The sequence below is a fragment of the Mytilus trossulus genome, chromosome 7 (genome assembly GCF_036588685.1).
Source record: "Mytilus trossulus isolate FHL-02 chromosome 7, PNRI_Mtr1.1.1.hap1, whole genome shotgun sequence".
In the NCBI taxonomy this organism is placed as follows: Eukaryota; Metazoa; Mollusca; class Bivalvia; order Mytilida; family Mytilidae; genus Mytilus; species Mytilus trossulus.
Window position 1 is genome coordinate 50,234,659 of NC_086379.1, and position 18,543 is coordinate 50,253,201.

General features: G+C 30.0%; 1 protein-coding gene across 1 annotated transcript; it reads left to right on the forward strand.

The window, feature by feature from the left end:
• The first annotated feature begins 228 nt into the window (after positions 1 to 228).
• On the forward strand, positions 229 to 17,496 carry LOC134725224 (inhibitor of nuclear factor kappa-B kinase subunit alpha-like). Its single transcript, XM_063588869.1, has 19 exons — positions 229 to 333; positions 3,179 to 3,276; positions 4,150 to 4,362; positions 4,831 to 4,989; positions 5,930 to 6,019; positions 6,658 to 6,782; positions 7,392 to 7,499; positions 8,002 to 8,131; positions 8,795 to 8,995; positions 9,674 to 9,808; positions 10,355 to 10,446; positions 10,744 to 10,845; positions 12,063 to 12,180; positions 12,657 to 12,769; positions 13,064 to 13,113; positions 14,155 to 14,257; positions 14,510 to 14,654; positions 16,282 to 16,424; positions 17,136 to 17,496. Exons 2-19 carry the CDS (start codon positions 3,181 to 3,183, stop codon positions 17,227 to 17,229), a joined length of 2,217 nt encoding a protein of 738 aa, XP_063444939.1. The 5' UTR covers positions 229 to 333; positions 3,179 to 3,180; the 3' UTR covers positions 17,230 to 17,496.
• The last annotated feature ends 1,047 nt before the right edge of the window (positions 17,497 to 18,543 follow it).

Genomic DNA, 18,543 nt, shown 5'->3' on the forward strand with positions numbered 1-18,543 from the left:
GGATAGGGTAGTTCTCTATAAGTCGTTTAAATCACTCGAAACTAAGAGAAACATGCACAGAAGTGATAAGTATTATAGATATAAAAAAATGAATAGTTTAATCAACAAAAAAAGAAACAAAAATCTGTATCATTTATCCAAGCGCCTGTGGACACGAGAAAAACTAGGTCAAAGTTGATCAAAGTTTGATATATAAAAATACCGGAAATGAACAATTCCTTTACCGTACTTTTACCAAATTTACAATCACCATTGGCAGGAAGTAAAAATTTCCAAGAATGTGATGGTGAAATGAAACAAGCAATATTTCTTTCAGCAATGAATTTACTACAGGTTTTAATTTACAAAACAACACATAATATTCGAACTTTTATTAGCTTAATTGAATCCTAACAAAATTCACGTCGTCCTTATTATTTTTGAGGTGACATATCACATTTCACTTAAAGCTGAAAAAAATATTTTTGTTTACTATTATTTAATTTTCTAGCTCATCACTAATGACGCTATTATATTAAACGATCATCCCTATATTATTATCTTAATACTTGCACACCAGTCTGACGCAATCTGAAGGGGTCTGGTATACATATCATAAATGAATATAGTCAGAGATTACTCTGACGTCCGACGGCTTTTTTGCCAGACAACCTGGGCCGTGGGACGTCAGAGCTCGTCGGACGTCAGAGTAATCTTGGACTAAAATGAATATCATGAATATAGGGTGAACGAACCCAGGGCGAACAGACTATCAGGGCGAACAAACTCAGTGCGAACGAACCTAGTGCGAACATGAAATCAGGGTGAAGGATCCCGCTACCGGTATTGGTCTATGGATAGTTTGAGTCATAGGGACTGTCTGTCTGTCGATCTATGTTATAAATGTATACTTGAACTTATCAACATGATCAATTTTAATATTTTCTGTCCCTTTGGAAGACTTTAACAATTACCATGATTATGTAACATAAAATATTGTCCCCCATGAAATATTGTCTTTGGGACAAAATTTCATATGGAATATTGTCCACTTACAGTAATACCAATATTTCACATTAAAATATTGTGTAATATAGTAATATGAAATTGTGTCCTTGTGACAAGGACACAATTTCATATTCATGATATTCATGATATTACTACCAGTAAATGTTCAAACCATTTATTGCATTAAAAACGTCATGATCTTTTCCAAATACATTGTAACTTGTCAAACATCGTTTATTTTTGTAAATTTTCTTGCAACCGTCCGCCATTGACTGATTTCTAAACTACGGATCGGAAACCGACCAGCTACGACTGAAATCTGTATTTTTACAAAAATTACCACGAACGAACGGATGGAACAGCTGACAGAAGAATATTGATCCCAAAAGGAAAAATTAGGCATTCCACACGCATTTAAAGACTTTTGGTTACATCTAAATAAAATCATCATTGATTGGTGTATATAATTCCCTATAGTTTATATGGATTGTTGTAAACTATTGTGAAGTTGCTTAACTCTTAGACTATTACACTAATATCAATATATTATGACCCAGCTTACCTTTATATATCTTTTGATGAGAAACACTGAATTTCATACAGAAGATAGTTTTTAATTAAATTGTAATTGATATATTATAATTTCTTTACCTTTTTAAAAAAAAATTTTAGTGCTAGATATTTAGTTGGTACTAGTTCCTCACAAGGACCTTAGTAAAATTTAAACAACTTTTAATTTGAAATGTTACTTTAATTGTATACCATATATTCATGTATACTCAGATATGAATTGAACAATATAAAAAGAACATTATTTACAGAAGCCATTTAACCGTATCATTTTGTCAAACAATTCAATCAACACCTTTATTAATATAGTCCTTTGTTGTCGATAGCTTATAAAATGCAATCAGCTGATTATTGATTTTCTGTCCAAACCTTAATGAGGTCAAGGTGAATTCCGAATATTGTCTGATCGGGTAAAGTCCGAGAAACTCGAAAAAAGTAAATAAACAAGATGGAGGAAAATAAATCGTTCTATATATATTTCTTTGGCCAAATTCTTTCGCAAATGACGAATTTTTATCGCCACAATTATTATTTTTTCGCAAATTGGCGACCGCCAGCGGAAACCCTGTTTACAAATGAACCTTTATACTACAGTAAAATCCAAATATTGTAGCGCACCGCACGAATGAGCACTTCTCTTTCAAATCTCACCACTTCTCCCTATCAGTTTCAAAAAGAGAAGTCGCTTCTCCCTATAATTCTGAAGTAGTGTGAGCCCTGCTTGTCCATGCAATTTCATATAGGAAATTGTCGACTGATAGTATTTCATAATAAAATATTGTGTAATAGAATAAGAAATATGAAATAGTGTCCTTGTCCATGAAATTTTGTCACCTCCTTCTGGACAATATTTCACTATGAAATTCTGTTCATGACAATACTACATTATGGTATTTATCTGTGAAATATTGCCTCAATTCACACAAAATATAACCTCCCTTTAACAAGACAAAATTCCATACCATTCATCTGTGAAATATTGTCTTTATACATTGTTATACAAACAAAATTTCGCTAGGAAAATTTGTCCTTTTCTGGACATGTTTCCATAGAGGAGGACAATATTTCATGCTACATAGTTATGAAATATTGTCTTGTGGTACAATATTTCATAGGACAATATTTTGCTTTACAATTTCATATGTTCAAGTATGATTCCATTTGTATTTCATTGTGGCTATGGCGAAACAAGGTTATGCTTGATATCATTAACAACACAGACACAGGAGACTCCACTGTAGATGCACAAATGTTCTACCAATAAATGCAAATTTGATTAATTCTAGAATTAAAAAATGTATTACATGTATATGATGTTTTTGGTGTGAACTTTTTTTTTACAAAACATTTCATGACTGAAACAATGCTCATGTGATAAATTTCATAGTAATGTGTAGGCTTGTCTATTTAGTTTTGTACAATGATCTGTCGAACATGTTATATATATCATTCTATGGCTTCCTTATTAGCAGATTTATGTCATTATGATACACTTTTGAAGCCACAGGCCATACATTCATTTTTTTTAAATTTGAATAGCTTCTGTAAACCTAAAGAAGAAATTCTTAAAAGCCCAAATAAGCAATTTTATAACCTGCAAACAAAACGATTTTTTCCACAGGTATGAGTGCCACTTTAGGTGGTGAAAAGGGAGGATGGAAGGAAGAGAGACTGCTGGGGTCTGGAGGTTTTGGAGCTGTACATCTGTGGAAGGATAAGGTAATCTATGACAGACCTAGTCACCAGCTGGCAACTAACAAAAAGTATGCAGGTTTCCCCCGCAAAAGGTGTTATTCTGACCCTTTAAAACTTTTCTTGACCTTAACCTCAAAACATTCATTTACATGAATGCAAAGGGTATTTTAAAAGCTCATGCTACATGAATGTCCGACAAACATACTGATTCAAATATTATAGAACATAGAATAGATTAAAATACTTATTACAATATAAGAAAAGCAGTTGGTCGTTTTGCTCTGAAAATCCCCCATGGAGATTTTTTTAAAATGGCAGGTACTGTAAGGATTGCACATCATTTTTGGCCACTCCTTATAAAATCAACCTGTAATATGTTGGAACATCATCATGATCATTCAACAATTTTGTAGATAAGACTGGCAGGTGTTTATGTTTTATTTACATGTAATGATGTATGTTTCTATATATATACATGTAAAGTAGAAATTTGTTGACATTTTGTCAAACTTGATAGCATGCACAATGTTCACAAAATTTAACACAAAGATGTATAGTGAAATACATGCCTGTGAAATATGAGTAAAAAAAATGAAAAACAAACTGAGTAACAACCTGACAACATTAACAAGTGTATCTTGAAACATAAAGACAACTGTTTTAATGATTCAACCTTAAAAAAAACCCCATCATTTTCAAAATGCAAAGTTAGTTATTGATATTTGTTTTCACGACTTGATGAGGTTGTAAATTATAGTTGACTGGCCAAAACATTATTATTGCATATAGATTACAACTACAGAGGAAATCTTTTTCAGAAATAATAATTTGATACTTTAATTATTTTTCATAGCAATAATATAAATTAACATTCTTTTTTTCTTTTTTTTAAATCAGAATGGAGAATATATAGCACTGAAAAGATGTAGGGTCCAGAATGAGATGACGGCTCGTCACCGACAAAGATGGGCCCTGGAAGTAAATATCATGAAAAAGTTGGTCCATCCAAATGTGATAGGTGCTAGAGATGTACCCCCTGAGTTAGATGTTGGTCCAGAAGATCTTCCATTACTGGCCATGGAGTACTGCTCTGGTGGTGATTTGAGAAAGGTTTGTTCATTTTTAATTCTGCGTAATTTGTATATATATACATATATAAGCCGTTTCATATGTTTGATTGCACTTATTTCACATTTAGTTAAAGAATTTGGGTTATTAAAATTTTTGTTTTATTTTATCAATTTCAGAATTCATTGATGATTTTTTATTTAACTTTTAAAATTTTCTAGTTTCATGGAGCATTGGAAGTGAGGATACTATGAATGATTATTAGTTTATAAATTTATACCATATCAACATGTTCTTGGGCTAAATATATTTGAAATCACACATACCAGAAGTTAATAGTTCATCCTGCTCAAAAGAAAACATTGAAAATGTGTAGAGGAATTGTATATTATTTTATAAGCTTCTTACTTAAAGCAATATTATTATAAGATACAAGCTCTATAAATTTAGAGATCAAACCTATGAAAACAAATAAAATCAGTATTATAAATTTGGTTTTATTATTTACAGATTTTAAACAAGCCAGAGAGTTGCTGTGGCCTAAAAGAGTATGAAGTTAGGTGTTTAGTGAAGGATATTGCCTCAGCAGTGGAATATCTACATAGTAAACGTATCATACACAGAGATCTGAAACCAGAAAATATTGTTCTACAACCTTCAGAAGATAGGGTACTTATTACAAAGGCTTCAAATAAAGTCCTTAAGTTGTGGGAGGATTTTTTTTAATATTTTTTGTAAGGTGACCTGATTCTTATAGTTTGTGTTAATTTTCAGGTGAATGTTGTTCGATTTAGGATCAACTAATGACACTGAGCACACAATTGTCAAGTATAAGGATGTGAAATAAACCTAACGTCTATATTTGTTTCTAGTTCTTGCTTGTTTGAAAGGACAACATTTAAGCAATAAAACGCAATTTACATGTACAAATTTAATCCTTCATAATTTTCTCTGTAAAGGTTAGGGTGACATTTTTCTAAAATTTCCACATTTAATGAATGGCTATTATTTATTTTGATTTTATTGAACCATAAAACTAATTTTTGACTCTTCACATTGAATAATCCGCGAAGCGGATTATGTAAAATGTGAAGAGTCAAAAATTAGTTTTATGGTTCAATAAAATCAAAATAAATTATTGCCATTCATTATAAATAAATTTCTATCAAAAATAAGGCTCAAAGACCTTTTTATATTATCTATATTAACAATAACAACGTACACACACATATTGACGTATGAATACACAACGTCAGAGTGGGCGTGTCGCCATCAAAATTGATAACATTGAAAATAAAACTAATAATTTTAACCAATCAGAAGACAGTAAAAACAACAAATTTATTTATTAATTTTTTAATTCACTGTACACTTTGTATATAAACAGCTATGTCCTCTTTATTGAACCCATTAAAATTTTACACGTATTAATTATTTCAGGCTAAATGGCAGTTTATGGACAATTTGGTCATCCACACAAAACTATATTGTGGTCAGCTTTGCTTCTGTCCTGTTCCTAGTCAATAAAATGCCATAAAGGCATTTAATAGTCTAATGCTTTTTTTCATAAATTTATAGCATTCACAAGCTTCAAGCTGTTCCTTTTCAGATTATATACAAACTGATAGATCTAGGATATGCCAAAGAACTGGACCAGGGTAGTGTTTGTACCTCATTCGTGGGCACATTGCAATATTTAGTAAGTAAAAATTGATATCATGTAAGCAGATTTAATTGATGTCTGTACTGTTTCAATTACTGTTGATTAATATATCTGTTGTATAGTTAGTTGAATTATGCCAATAATTTTCAACGTTTTTTTTTAATACAACTTCTTGTCATAAAAAAAAGTAAACACGTTTTAAAGAAGATTTTATGTAATTATATAGCCGAAATGAATGAGTTGTACATGTAATATTATTTCAAAACACCAAACTAATTGTAAATTTTATTGTGTATTTGAATATTGGATAGGAAGGACTGTACTTTTTTTTCTATCCATTCAAAATAACCTCAAAATGTAGTACACACTTTAAATACATGTAGCAAGCTACATGGCTTATTTGGTATTCTGCCAGAATCTACTGTAATGCAATAACTGAATGAAATAACAATATCAAGCATATCAAACATAAAAGTGTACTTATATTTTAATAAAAGATAAACTTTTTATTATAGATAAGATCATTGATTTTCTTGTTTAAATTATTTACGCCAATCACTTTTAGGGCTCTTTGATCTTTAATGGTTTATTTTTACAAAGTGTTACTTGGATGGAGAGTTGTCTCATTGGCATTCATACAACATCTTCTTATATCTATAATTAATATTTTGCAGGCTCCAGAATTATTTGCTAGTCAGAAGTACACATGTACAGTGGATTACTGGTCATTTGGTACTGTTGTGTTTGAATGTATAACCGGTGTTCGACCATTTTTGCCACAATCACCACCTGTTCAATGGTATGAAAAGAAATTGAATATTATTTAAAATTAATGTTTTTTCTGTAGCTTTGGGACATGCAAAAAATTCTATAAAGAATATGAATGAAAAAGACTAACTATTAATACAGATAATTATTAGTTGTGGAATTTGCTTTCTTTAACAAAGGTAAGCATACTTTGCAAAGGTTCTGCAATTGCATTAAGGTGGTACACTACACTACAGGGAGATAACTCTGTAAAGATCAGCTGAATGTTTTATTTATGTTCTATTGTTCAGGAATTATTAAGCTTCTCAATGATCAAAATGTGTGTTAGTCAAACTGCTAATTGTCCAAGGAAAATTTTCTGATAAAGTAGTTCAAGTTTTTTTTTTTTTTTTTTTTTTTTTGTCATATGGTCAACATGGTCAAAGTAAATATTTTGTCAAAATTTCATGAAAATTAAACAAGTCAAATTTGATTTAGTGAAGGTGTTTGGTACCACCTTAAATGTAGTTTATTGAGTGAAATAACTGAAAATGTAAGTAATAAGAAGAAATCAGTTTCAATTTCTGCTGTCTAAAAGAGTCCCTAGTTTTATCAGGATAATATTTGATGACTATATAATGTTATGACTTTGATATTTTAGGCACAGAGAAGTGTGTAAGAAATCTCCAGATGACATTTGTGCTTACCATGACTCAAATGGAGAAGTCAGATTCTCTAAAACATTGTTCCAGCCAAATTATCTTTGTAGGTAGGTATTTAAAGTTCTCTGAATCTACATCACAATACTTTGTTTATTTAAATACAGTCCATAATGTGAAAATCTCAATTGTTAGAATGGATAATTTTCTGTTTAACTTATAAAGTTTTTAACTAAAGTATGACCAGATAATCATGATTTGCTACAATCTGTAAGAACTCTCCTTTGACATTTTTAACACATGAACTATAATGAAAGAAGCACATCATATGACAAACTACATGTCACTATTGCTATACCATTTTATGTTCTAAGATGAATTTGAAAATTCAGAGACATAGTCAGGAGGAATGCACAAAATTCTGAGACACAGTCAGGATGAATGCGCTTCATCTGAAATTTTTTTTGTGCAATTGTTATTCAGTTTTGTCTTGAAGCATTTTCGGCAAGTTAATCTAAAAATGCACTTCCTAATATTGCAGATTTTTTATTTAGTCTAGTCTACAAAATTGTATAATAATGATATATTTTTATGAATGATTTGTATTTATAGAACATTGCAAGCCTATTTTGAGAAGTGGCTACGTATGATTTTGAGATGGGACCCTAAGTCTAGAGGACATGGCTTGGTGGATAACAGACCTAAATGCTTTACATTCCTAGATACTATTCTGAATATGAAGGTGAGGATTTTATACAATAAATCAGAAGTTTTTACATTAAAGTATTGTTATTTCAACATTAAAAACCTTTGAAAATTTCTAAAAACAGATAGTTTTATGTACGGTATTTCTTATAGATACAAAAATATAAAAATATTAAGAAGATGTGGTTTGACTGTCAGTAAAACAACTCTTCACAAGAGACCATATGACACAGAAATTAACAACTATAAAAAGCATGATTAATCCAAAGTCTATAGCAGTCCAAACAACATTATTTCAGAAAGCACACAAATTTACCTCATATTTTTCAAATTTTGATCAAGTGAATTTTATTCTAATGTTACATGTATATCATGTTGATTTCATGTGAAGTTTTTATGTGAACTTCAAAATTTACCTGTATATAAAGATTTGATAAATTCAGATAATAAAGTTTAATTTATACACAGATGAATTATAAAATTATGTACTGATACTAAAAACTTGTTTATATGTTATAATTTCGAAGCCTATTCATAAGGTTTAATTATTGCAATTGAATCATAACTGATTCTGATCTACAAAAAAGATAAAATTTACTGAAGAAGATACATGTATCTTCACAATTTTATCCATATTGCTAAATTAGCAAAGATTTTTAACTTTGTACTAGGTTTGAAACTTTTATTTCATTATTTTCAGATGATACATATACTCAATGTAGCCACTAACTCAGAGCTCCAAGTGTTATCATACCCTATCACAGAACAGACTTTAATGATTGAAATTCAACAAATGATAGAAAAAGAGACAAGAATACCCATTGTTGAACAAGATATCCTACTTGCTAGTGGTGCTAGTCCTGATCCAAATAAAATAGCTACGCAATGTTGGAATAGTCCCGTAAGTATCAATAAAGATAAGTATGAAATGCTATTGCATTTATTTATTGTTAGACAAAATTTGTAAATATGAGCTTCAAGCTCAAAGGATATTGAATAAGGGTTACAGATTTTTTTAAATTGGGATGGGTGGGTGTTAAATTTTTTTAGACCCAACTACCCATGATATAAAATTTTCCTTTTACTGCAAATTCTTACTTGATTCTAGAGAAAATGCAACCCCCCATAATTTATTTATCTAAATGCCTCCATTCCACCATGTGTTATAACAAATCTGGGACAGCCCTAATTTCAAATTTTAAACCAACTCTGTATAACGTATTTAAAGTTCAGTTTAAATTGTTTTAGCTCTGTGTTTCCCAGAATACGCTGACTTCCGACTATTTTTCTGCTAGGTCAATTGAATTACTGAACTTTTGTTATATTTGATTTTCTGGCTTTTTAAAAAACACTTTGAAAACTAAACTATTATTGTCAGTGCAACACAGGTTATAGAGTTGCAAATAAACTCATCAATAAATATGAGGATTAAAGTGTTGTACTCCAAATATGAGTTTTCTTTTACATAAGGCATATCAGTGGCACTTGAATAAAACAAGGGAAATCAGCCAAATAAAGTCAGAAGTTTGATATTCATTTTAAATTATTTGCTTTAACTTTTCTTATCTTTTTTTCACAGGGTGATGAAGATTGGGTTGTATTTTTGTTTAAGAAAGGGGAGGTAATAGAACCTGTATCTAAGAGACTTTATAAACCATTTTCACCTCGTGTTCAGGATATCGTAAAGGAGCCAACGATTATACTGACATACCAGGTGAGCAATATTTAGTCTCAGTTTCTGTTTATATGGAAGTTATTTTTATTTTCTGTCATGTAGTAAAAAAACTTGAAAAATCACATGCCTACCATGTCATTGGCAAGGAATACCGAGAAAATAGATATAGCAGAGGGAATAAAGATACCACAGGTCTATTCAAACTCATTTATTGAAAATAAACTCCCATGGCAAAAATCTCTAAAACAATGAAAAAACAAACAACAGTACACAAAACACAAAATAGAAAACTGAAAACTTGAGCAACATGAACCCTTCCAAGAAAACAAAAATGAAAAAACTATTTCTGAAATTTAAATATTGGGCATGAAACAATATTGGTATTCAGGCCCGTAGCCAGAAATTTCCCGGAGGGTTCTTTGGACTCACAAACTCGACTTTAACAGTCACAATTTGAACAGAACATTGACTTTAACAGTGCTTATTTGTTTTCAAGGGGGGTGTTCGTCCGAACCCCCACCCCCTGGCTATGGGTATGGTATTAACGATTATTGTATTATATTAAGTTATTGTATTGTTTTGCAGGAAATGAAGAAAGCCTGGGGTGAAGCAGTGTATTATTGTTCTCAACAATTGTTAGATTATAAAAGATTAATACTAAGTCAAAGAGCTAGTATGTAAGTTCACATCAGATTATATATAGAATAGAATTAAACAGTTTAGGATATTTATATGAGTTAAAGGAGTTTTGGGGTAAAAATTAAAGAAACAGCAACCCAACAAACAAACAAAAATAAAAAAAGACCAATCTATCAATAAAATAAACGAATGACGCTTTAGGAGAAGTACCACTATATACAAATGGGGAGACAACTCCATACACCTATGTTGAATAAAATGGTAAGATTGTCTTTATATAGTTATTACTTTTATGGTATTGTTTAACATATGTTTATGTATTTTTATGATTACAGGTTAAGTTTGCTGAGAACAAATTCAGAATTTGTTAAGTTGAAAAATATAATGATAAACGAATGGGAGCAGCTACTATCAAAGAAAAATTATTTCAAAGAAAGGTAAATAGTTTGGCACAATGCTATATATGAATTAATGCTATTATACAAGTGTGAACATTTTAACAATTTATTTTGTTAATAAACAAGCTAAAGTCAGTAGTAAACAAAGAAAACAATGAAATGAACAGAGATAAATACTTTGAAAGTACTTTAATTTGTGAGTATCAATTTTCGTGGTTTGAGCAATATTTACATGTTCGTGGGTATTAAAATTCGTGGATTTTAGTTTTCTAAAAATAAAATATTGAAAAATTAAAGCCTTTAGAAACATAGGCTCCAAATAGTCTGGATGGAAGGAAATTGCAAAGTAAACATTGACCTATGTAATTCGTAGTGATAACACTAATTAACCCATGATAAAGTGATCAACAGATTAAAGACCATCAAAGGTGTTAATTAGGCCATAAACATGTCACCTATAGGAAACAGTAACATAAAAAAATGCTATAAACGTATCTTGAATTGCCAAGTAATACTTATCAAAATCAAGCCCATTGAAGAAATTATTATATCCAATATGTACGAGAAGTATGAGGAAATAAAATGAACACTTTATCATACTAGCATATCAATACCGGAAATGAGATTTGCATCGATCAAAAATATTTTTAATGAGAATTGAAAGTTCAAATGTTGTACCAGTTTAGGTTACTAAAGATTCAATGGGTATAAACCTGTATGCGATTGTAGTTCTGTAACTGCTATTAAAGTATTCTCAGATTTGGCGTTATTCAATTTATTCTCTAGATCATATCAGTAGTCAAACCTACCGATAACGATCTTTCGATGTCTTGATTTGGACAATGATTTTTTATTTCGTTTGACACTTAAATTCGTGGACGAAGTCATCCACAAAAACCACGAAAATTGGTACCACAGGAATAAAAGTACTTTCACAGTAGTGATAGCAAACTAAAACAAAATAAAGAAAAGAGACATGCAAAACGAAACATTCACAATAAAGACAGAGAGAAAAACAAAAGTTTTGTATGTTCCTACAAAAAGTAATAATTTTTGGCATTTTTATACCTTTGTACACCTCATTGTTATTTGTCAGCCATTAGATTCCAGTTAAATTTTGAAATCACAAGAAACAAATGTCTGATGCCACAAAGCAAAATGTATGACATAAATGGAGAGTTAATTTGTTCAATCGCTTGCTGTTTCCTTTACAAGTAAATATGACTATCTTTTAACAATTTTAATTTATATTTCAGTTTAGCGTTTGATATAGATCATTATAAGTATTATGTAAGTAATGGTGGCCACCAGTCAAGTGATATGTTCCAATCATGGCTTCAGTCTGGTGAAGATATTGATAATATTCTATCATTGGTAAGTATACTACAGCATAAACACTTTTTGGTATTGGTGAAAGTCAAATGAATACTTTTTTTTAAAGATTTAAGACAGTATTTAATAAGTATGTAAACTTTTATTACATATTATTAGATAAGGAAAAGTGTTGTTTGCTGTTATCACTTCTGCAACTTAACTTATCTGAAAAATGATTTTTTACTGTGGATTCCTCAGTTTAAGGTGAACCACAAATTTAACAGATCAATAAAGTTCAAGACGTGTAGATTTGTATGCAGATTTTATAAACACTATGCCAGTCTATGGAATCAAATATTCATGAAAATAAACTGGTATTCACAACAAAATGAATATATAATTCTTAGATGTCATATAAGAATGTGAATATAAATTTTTCTTTGCTGTCCAATAAGAATACAGAATAAAAACAAAACTGTTCTCAGATATCAAACTAGTCTGCAGAATCTAAATTGCTCTATATACATATTTTACAGAAAGAAAAAGTGGACAGATTAGATCAGCAAGCAGCAGCCTTACAAACTAAAATAATGGAGTTGAATAAAAGTCCTTTCTCTAAAATTACTAAAAATGAAAAGCTGGAAGAATGGTGAGAATTGTATATAAGTTTTCCAAATAAAAATGTAAAAATAAAATAATCATAAAACCATGTTCTCAGTTTAGATTTATAATTTATGTGTATTTTACTGTCAATGTATGAATTTCTTAAGACATTTCATAACAGTGTTTTCAGACAGATTGGAATTTACTTCATTAAATTATCTGTGTTTCTGTTTAAGAATTATATTGAGGATCAAGTACAAATTGGAACTTGTTATTGAGCATCAAAATGTTATTATGTTAGCATGTAGGTTTACTACATTTGTACATTTATATGTTTTAGTGAGAGAAAATCAAGAGAACTATATCAAGAATTAAGACAAGCTGGAAAAGGTATAAAGGAATTAATGATGATCATTCTTTAGTGAACTTTTATGTCCCTGCTGGAGTAGAAGGGGCATTAAGTTTCCCCCTTGTCCAATTTTTGTCTGTACTTCCCAAAGTTGGTTTCTGTTCTCTAACTTTAGTTTGCCTCAATCAAAATGCTATGAAACTCATACACAATGCTTATTACCACAAATACAGATCAAATTAAAATTTTGGTGGTGTCCCCTTAACTGATCTAGAGTTATGCCCCTTTACAAATGAAAACTTTGTTGAATTTTCATGTCTGTTCTCTAACCTAAGTTTGCCAACAGCCAAGTTTTATGAAAGTTATACACAATTCTTATTACCACAAAAAACAGATCAAGTTTGAATATTGAGGTTGCCCCTTTTATTGTTTCAGAGTTATGCCCCTTATCAATGGAAAATTGTTGAATTTTTGTTTACATTCTCTAACAGGTCTAACTTTGCCTCAACCAAGTTTTATGAAACTTAAACACATTACTTATAACCACAAAACTAAGATCAAGTACAAATTTGGGTAGGATCACTGTTAATGTCTTTAGTTATGTCCCTTTAGCACTTCATATGATATGCAAGCTGTGGCATCATCTGTGTCCCAGGGAAACATCTTTTTCCTGACACGTACGATGAATAGAATTTTTTATCAACCTTAAGAGTTATGAAGAAAAAAATGGGGAAATCTTTAATGATTGAATAAAAAACAGTCCTGTGTTTTAGTTTTATGGATATTCACAGCTCTTGTTTCAAAACACAATAGAAAAAGAAAATTTTTAATTTTTGCATCATTATACATGTAATCTCTATCAATATCTTTGAAACACTAGGAGAATTAAACAATTAAGAAATAACATACTTAAAGTGTATTTTTATGACAGAGTGAGAAAAAAAAATAACCATAAAAACAGTTTAACACAACTCATAAAAATAAATTATAATATGGAGATAATGGAATTGAGAAAAACCAGAACTGTCTTGTTAAAATATTTTATATATGTTCTAAAATATGTATAACAAATTTTATATTAGTAGCAAAAGAGAATGTAAAAGACCACAAACAAATGGTACAGGTTGTAGTTAAATGTGTGATTACCAGGGACAGCAGTCTACATGATCTTTTTACACATCTATCGTAAGTTATTCTAAACTTTCTTAAGTTTGTTGTAGCAATTAATAGAGACGCATGTAAAATGTATTAGAATGTTGCACATTATTGATATTCAAAGTGCATTAAATACTATTGAATTTACTGGTGAGAAATCTGGCCCTGCTTTATGATTATCATTATTATTAATAAAAATAAATGTATTTAGTAGTGGTAGAAGTAGTATTAAAGAAATGAAATTTAGTATTCATGGAAGTAATTTTTTTTGTAAATTTTCAGAAAAATCTGTTCCTGTAAGTGTGAACTGTCGCAGTTAGAACCAGAGATTAAACAACAAAATAGAGAACTGGCAGAGGTTAACCAAAATTTATTAAGTATACAAAAACAAAGACAAGATAACATATGGAAATTACTTAATTTCACTGTAAGTATAAATTTTATATTTTTGGCTAAAAAATACAGATTCTAATTGTCAGTCTTTTTGGTCCTCAATTATCTATCTTCAACTCCGCCTTTTATCTGAGAGTCACTGGCAAAAGGTGTGTCTGGCATACACAATTATGAATCTGTTGTCTTTGATAAGAATTTCTTCACATGTAAATACCATGGTATTTAGATTCAAGATTCAAAGTTTTATTTAGAGTCGATATTCAAAAAACTACATAACACAAGCTCTAGTGAGCTTTTCAAATCGACTTAATAACAAAATACAATACACACACACACACACAATACAATACACACATACAAAAGTCACGAAAACAACACAATTGTAAACATATAATGCATAGTAATATACCATAAATGACATATATAAGTTTAAAGCATATATAGTAAACTTAAAACATAGCACAAGTTAATAGTAAGATTGCACAAATCATATAGTCACACAGAATATAAAGTAAAATAAAACAGGCATAAACACTATATGCATGCACTACACTGGTATGAGCTGTTACTTGGATCCCATGTTTGTACCAAATTTAGATTTTAGAAATGAATACATTATTAACAAGAGGCTGTCAGAGTTAGAATAAGCCAAAATATCCTGCATCTTTATCTACACAATGTGAAGTCAGGAAAAATATCCTTACAAAAAATTGAGTATAATCTAATGAAAATGACATTTGAAAATCTGGACCCCCAAACAGTGTCAAGTAAAACTAAACATTAACACACCCAACAAAAATAAAAACTAAACATTAACACACCCAACAAAAATAAAATATCACATAACAACTGTGACATCTCACTTCAAAATATGCATGACTTATCATGTAAAGACCTTCTATTCAATTCATATACTTATAAATGACACCATTTCAATTCAGTCGGAAATAACTCAAAATAAAAACAAATTATATGCAGAAAAACTAAAATAGTGAAATTGAACTTGACCTTCATTTAGTGAAATAAAACAACATATCTAAATTTGAAAAGATTTCTTCAAGGTGTTTCATGTAAATGAACATACACTGGCATGGCAGCCACCCGCCCCTGTCTTCTGTACATCCTCAAATCAATAGCTGATTTTCCTTCAAATGGGACAACATCCCTAATGCGCCTTGTAATGAGGAACTCGAAAGTCATGTGTAAAGAAAAAATCTCTGTGTAATGATATTGGACATGTATCTATTTTTTTACAAATGACTGAACTTAACCATTTGTGGTGATTAGGAAATTAGAAGAACATAGAATAAATGTGTAAAAACTATGGAGCTGTTAAATGTTTTAAAAGTATTAAATTTTCACAGAACTGATTGTGTTAAAAAGGGGATATTTTACCACAAGGAGCCGCATCACAAAAGGAGGTTCGGGGTATGCTAATTTACAGAAAAAGTAATCTCACTTCGTACCCTGAAAATTTAACCCCATATGTGAAAATATCATAGCTTCGAAAGGAGCTATCATACATATCCAAGTTTACGATATGGACTGAGCTACAGAAAATAAGTTACCATCACCGCCTATGTAAACAAAATTAAAGATATTGACCCAAAAATCCGCATAAAAATAATGTAAAAATATATATGTTAACATTATATTTGCAGTTAAAGAATAGCGTGATAGCTCGACAAGATTCAAAATCCAGTAGCTCTTCTAATGAACAGGCTAGTATGCTAATGTCTATCTGTGGTGAATCTTCAATAGAAACCAGCAAAGTTGTTGCCAGCTCCAAAGATTTGAATAAAAAGTAAGTACTATTAGCTATCCACCATAATTCAATTCACAAAACGATATTTATACTTATAATTCAGGAATTATTTCTAGGTTTTTATTAATGCAGATAATATGACTGGGTGGGTATTGCAATAATAAGAAATCACAGCTGTGTTCAGATTTCCCCTGAAATTGTAATAAGAAATCTTATCTCTAAAATTTTTAAAAATAAATCATGTAATAATTAAGTAAATAAGTAGTCTGTATGACTGAAATGAGATGAATATATTATTAGTGGGACAGCAACCCATCAATACAATAATATATTACAGACTTTGTTTTATTATATACATTTACAAATTTAGTGGCCTTCAATCAAAAAGCAAGAAAAGTTTCTTATTTCCTAAAGGCTAAATGCCATGACAACATGCTGCAATATATATCCTGTTGAACTTTTCCGACATTTATAGACATGTATGGGAGAATAATTAATTCAAAATGAAACAAAAGCATACACAAAATATAATAATTAGCATTCACATAAAAGGAGATGTAGGGTTAACATCAAAGTCAGCAATCAATCAACAAACACAAAAATTAAATTCATCTAGAGGTTGAGGTAAATTATTTGTAAAATTAAAACAGTTGAATAGCAAAATAAATAGGGTCCAAATATGTATGTTGTTCTAAACCTTAAACATATTTAGATATATTTTCTTATAAATGTTTGATCTGATCTTTACAGACTAGGTGACATTGTGGATCATGTTATATTAGAGCAAGAAGAACTATTTTCTATGGACTGGAACTTTTTATCTCCCAAACAGGAGAATTCTTGACAGGGGAGTGAACAAGTAGTCGTATTTGCTGAACAATCATTACAATGATAATCATGTCATACTAAACTATGATTCAGTTATGTTGTATAACTAAGTGAAATTTGATGTGTCAATGTGGCCATAAAAAAGAATAGTTAGGTTTGTTTGCCCTAACCCTACCTACCTAGAAATAGCTGCCTACTCAAAATCTTTTAGTGTCCTGAGGGGTAAAAGTTTTTATTAATCAGATATGCATAAAAAGTTAAATAACATCTGACAGTCACACATCAATTTCTTTTTGCGGAAAAAAAAGAAAATGCCTTCCTACCTACCCACTGTCTTAACCCATGGGTAGGGGTTGGTGTCTGAACAAATTTGATTGCAAAAGTTCTTTGATGTCTTCAGAGTTATTTTGTAGGTGCTCAACATCACATTCATTAAAAAAAAAGATTATGACATCAGACTAATTTGATGATAAGCAAGTAAAATGCATTTTTACTTTATATTCTTTCACCACTTGTCACATTATGCTTACACCTTATTCATGGAACCATTTAGTTGTCATGTGCAATAACATTCTGCAGGAAAAATAATTATCAACACCAGTACCAAAACCTCAGTCAGTTATATTTAGCATTTGTCTTAAGATGTATTGTTATTATTATTATTACTATTATTATTATCAATTCTTGTAAATAATTTAATTTAAGTAAATATAAATGGACTAACTAACACTTCATTATGTAAATTTTATCAGATCACACTTCATGTAATGTTTGATTCATTCATGTAAAATATGAAATATTTCACACTGGATGTTATGTAGTCAGAATAATGATTATTTCTCTTGTTCAAAACTTCAGATCATGGATATTTTTTTCTATTTATAGATATAATATTAGCTTAGATGTAGTTTTTGATAAGACAGCTGTTTAAGAATAAAAATCTCTGTTAGTCTTTGAAGTCACTTTGTCTCCAAATTTCTATTTGATTATCGGTATATTGTACCATGTTAAAATTTAAGTTTAAGGCAGTGTATTATCAAATTGTGATCAGGTTATCTTGAAACTTAGTAGTTAGTACACATGTTTATTATGATGGAAACCTTATAGATAAACTGTTTAATACCTAGATTTCAGGTTTCATTTAACATGAAAATGTGAAATTGTGAGATGGGCATGGTGTCCCATGGAAACAAAATCATGTTCCCCATTAAACATTAGTTAGAAATTTAATGAACTTTCCAATCATTTTCAAAAATTAAAATAGTAGATTTGAATACATACAATGGAGTGCCTTTTTTCTGGAACATTCTTTTCAAGATTACCAAGTACA